The sequence below is a fragment of the Triplophysa rosa genome, linkage group LG20 (assembly GCF_024868665.1).
Source record: "Triplophysa rosa linkage group LG20, Trosa_1v2, whole genome shotgun sequence".
Classification (NCBI taxonomy): domain Eukaryota; kingdom Metazoa; phylum Chordata; class Actinopteri; order Cypriniformes; family Nemacheilidae; genus Triplophysa; species Triplophysa rosa.
In genome coordinates this window covers 21,008,477-21,012,179 of record NC_079909.1, presented here as the reverse complement: position 1 = coordinate 21,012,179, position 3,703 = coordinate 21,008,477, and the positions used below count along the sequence as shown (strand labels likewise).

The 3,703-nt window shown below is 39.6% G+C and overlaps 1 protein-coding gene across 1 annotated transcript in view; it reads left to right on the top strand.

The window, feature by feature from the left end:
- Positions 1-1,887: 1,887 nt before the first annotated feature.
- notum1b (notum, palmitoleoyl-protein carboxylesterase b) overlaps positions 1,888-3,703 on the top strand; it is a 7,717-nt gene continuing 5,901 nt past the window's right edge. Inside the window, exon 1 of the mRNA XM_057361814.1 lies at positions 1,888-2,255. Within this exon, the coding sequence (XP_057217797.1) occupies positions 1,957-2,255 (299 nt within the window). The 5' untranslated portion in view covers positions 1,888-1,956. The remainder of the gene's footprint in view (positions 2,256-3,703) is intronic.

Below are 3,703 nucleotides of genomic sequence, written 5' to 3'. Positions count from 1 at the left end.
CTCTTTGAACGCTTGTGTTTGTTTGACCTCACAGAGGAAGTCATTTAAAGAAATTCATCTCATGTATGTTTTTCCACTTCATTGAAAGCGTCTCCATTAGTTTTGTGTTATTTGACTTGGAAATGTCCAGCGGAACACAAACTGTACAAACACACAGAGCTGACGCATTACATCCACTTCATATCTCACTTCAATCATCAGCTCTTCTAAATGAACACCGTTATATGCAGTATATGACAAACAGAAGCTTCTTGAACATCTCTGTGTATATACAGCGCAGTATTTGAGACACTAGAAATGGATGAATGACGTCAGATCTCCACACAGGTGAACATCAGATATTCATGCTCTTGACCTGAAACACGTGATCTTACCAGTGCAGTTCACCACATGATCACATTTATACTTATTCCGTTATTTATAACTATCAACAGTGTGTTTAATCGTTTCTAATGGAATAGCATACAGACGTTTGAAAGTGTACCAACACATTTTAGAGTCATTTTAATTCACCTCACTTCCAGTTTTATTTCTATAACAATTTCCACAATGTTTCAATGCAGCTTCATGTCAAAAATATCTGCAGTATACAACAACACAATGTCTTCACTGAATCACTAACTAAAAGAGGCTTTTATTGACGTCATCCAGAGGCGAGAAGAAAACAAAAATCTCCAGGAGGTGTTTGAGAAGAGAAAGAAAACTGTTTCAAAACATATTCATCCAACCCTAATATGATGGAATGTCTGTAAGGTCCTTCTTAGATTAACATTCTCATGCTCAATTGTGTGTATTTAAATTTCAGATAAATATTCACTCAAAAAAAAGATTTTTAAAGGTTGTTGGTTTTAATTCATCAATATAGTTTGATATAACACGTTTGTATTGGTTTCTTGTTCAAGCACAATATCAATGTGTAATAGTGACATAAATCAGCAACCTTTTGTGTTGGGACAACATGAATCATTTTCATTGACTTACTGACACAGCAGATCTCCAGTTCCCAGCATGCTTTGCTCTTATTTAGATTTTAGATTTAGATGTAGGTTTTAAAAGTGTTATCGTGTGTTTTTGCAGGATGAAAGATATGGAGACTTGTTCGTGTTTACTGTTCTGTAATGTTGAAATTCAGAAGATTTTCTGTTTTTTGGGGGGTTACCATATATATTGGTGAAGAGTAACGGTTTTACTGAGGTTGGGGACGAGAACATTTATGCCGTTTTTGCATGTATGCAGCTTTACTCAGTGATTTAATACCATACCTTACATGTGGTAAAACCATGTTTTTTTTAAAAGGTGTCACCCCGAAGCATTCGCATTTAATTGTCTTAACACAAACGGATTACATGAAATTAAATCAAATTAGTCGAAATGAAATGTAGATTCAAATTCACCCAGTTTAAGTTCAGATAAAGCTATTCAATCGTGTGGAAATGGAAGTTAATCCAAGCATGCACTTATTTTTTTGAGTCTTGTTTAGATACATTGATATCGTATTTCTATCAATATTTCTTGTTATATTTTTCGTTGTTTCGTTATTGCTGTTGTTAAGGTTCATTTAACTTCAGTTTTAGTTCAGGTCATATTTCAGTGCCCCAAACTTAAAAGACAACATTTCTGGTTTTGGTTTAGTTTATGTTCGGGGGACATTATTTGAGTAAGCCTGCTTCAGTCGACATCACGTACAGTATAGAATCTGAGAGTCTTGACACTGAAGATCAAAGGGACACATGTGTCACTGAGCCCAGCCCCTTTTGACCAGCCCTCACTGGTGATTGGCTGACAGGAAGTGACCGCGCCCCCATCCCCAGCCTTCTCTGCTGATTGGCTGACAGGACAGCAATAAAACAGCTGAAACAATAAAGGCAGCAGAGACATCTGGCCAGAGAGCGCAGCGCTTGACTCATGTCAGCATTGAAGTGTTGAGAAGCTCCAGATGATCGAAACGCATTTGTGATGAAGATGATGAAGATGATGAAGATGATGAGTCGAGCTCTGCTGCTTGTGTTTCTCTTCAGCTCTGTGAGCAGCAGGAGGGTTCGAGGACACCGGGCTCAGAGCCGACAGTCAGAGACGCCCGAGAGTTTTCCTCTGGACTTCACGGCCGTGGAGGGAAACATGGACAGTTTCATGACTCAGGTGAAGAACTTGGCTCAATCTCTCTATCCCTGCTCAACTCAAAAACTGGAGCGGGAGATGAAGCTTCAGTTCTTGATGAACTCATCCGTCACCTGTAATGATGGATCACCTGCTGGGTATGTCATGTCCTGTTACTTCAAGCTCGTCCTTTGAACCGAAAAAGGCTTTTGTTGTGTTGTGATGAAAGGCTTGTGGTTAGTGTGTTTTATAGTGAAGATGTTTCATGACATTAACAAGATGCACTTGTTTTAAAGTGAAAGATTCCTAAACAGCGTGTCCCCAGAAAGAACCTTCACCATCCACAGAATCAATCTGGCGAAGCCTCAACCTTTTTCTGTGAAACCTCAAATGGGTTTTCTGTGTCATGGCTGTGAAGAATCCGTCATGGCATGTGCTGGCTGGATTTCATTTCAACGTCCCTCGAGACGTCTGAGTTTTATCATATGAAGAAGCCGATAATTGAGGCAATATTATTGCTCTGAGCCGCGATCCTCACATTCCCAGACAACAGGACAGATATGAATTATCCGTCTGGAAGAATCATTGCGGTTCAGTTTAGCTCTCCATCTTTTAAAACGCCATAAATAGCAGGTGAAGACGACACGAGCTCGCTCACGCTGCATGGCCGCAGGTGAGACGAGTGATGTCACACACATTTTAACTCATTTAAACTGGGTCTCTATCTATATCTCAGTTGTTTCTCCAAAACATCTATCAGATGAAATGGAGAGCGAATGAAAACTTGCTAAGGTTAAAATACGCCTCAGATGTTTCTCCTGAGAAAAAGAGTCAGAAATGTGTGTGTCCTTAAAGTTTCAGGAAAGATCTGAGCTAAGATTTGTCTTCTCAGACTCTCATTTGTCTAAATGATCCTTAAAGAAGAACTTCTGAAGAGTAACATGAGAGAGTCTGTTTATGTGGAATATTGTAATAAACCCTTAACTGTTGAACGATGAGAGAACAACTAAAACCTTCAACATGTTAATTGTTGTGTTTCTGTGTATAAGCGTCTCCGATATTAAATGACAGAGATCCAGAAACAGTTAAATGGGTTTGAGTTTGTGCACATCAAAGGGATTCCAGTGCACTACACACACACACGCACACACACGCACACGCACACGCACACACACACACACACACACTCGACCACACAAAAACAAACAGAGGACAAGCACATATACCCTCATATAGAGTTCTGGCCACATCTGAGGAGCCTCAAACACACACAACATGATCAATGGACAGAAAATAGTTCTGCTGTCAGTGTAAAGATCATGTCTGTGTATTTATAGCCGTTCGGCTACATTGTCTCTTAAACTCTCTCACTCGTGTCTGATGCATATACTCTGTACTCTGCTTTAATGTCTGTGATGAATGTGTGAGGATGAGTGGAGATCAGCAGACAGTTGTGATATGAACCGTTCAATTTAATACTTCAATGTTTAAACTCCTGCATCAATTGAGAGATGATTCAAATGAATGACTAATCGTTGGAACAAGAGAGAGAGAGAGAGAGAGAGAGAGACAGAGAGAGAGAGAGAGAGAGAGAGAGAGAGAGAGA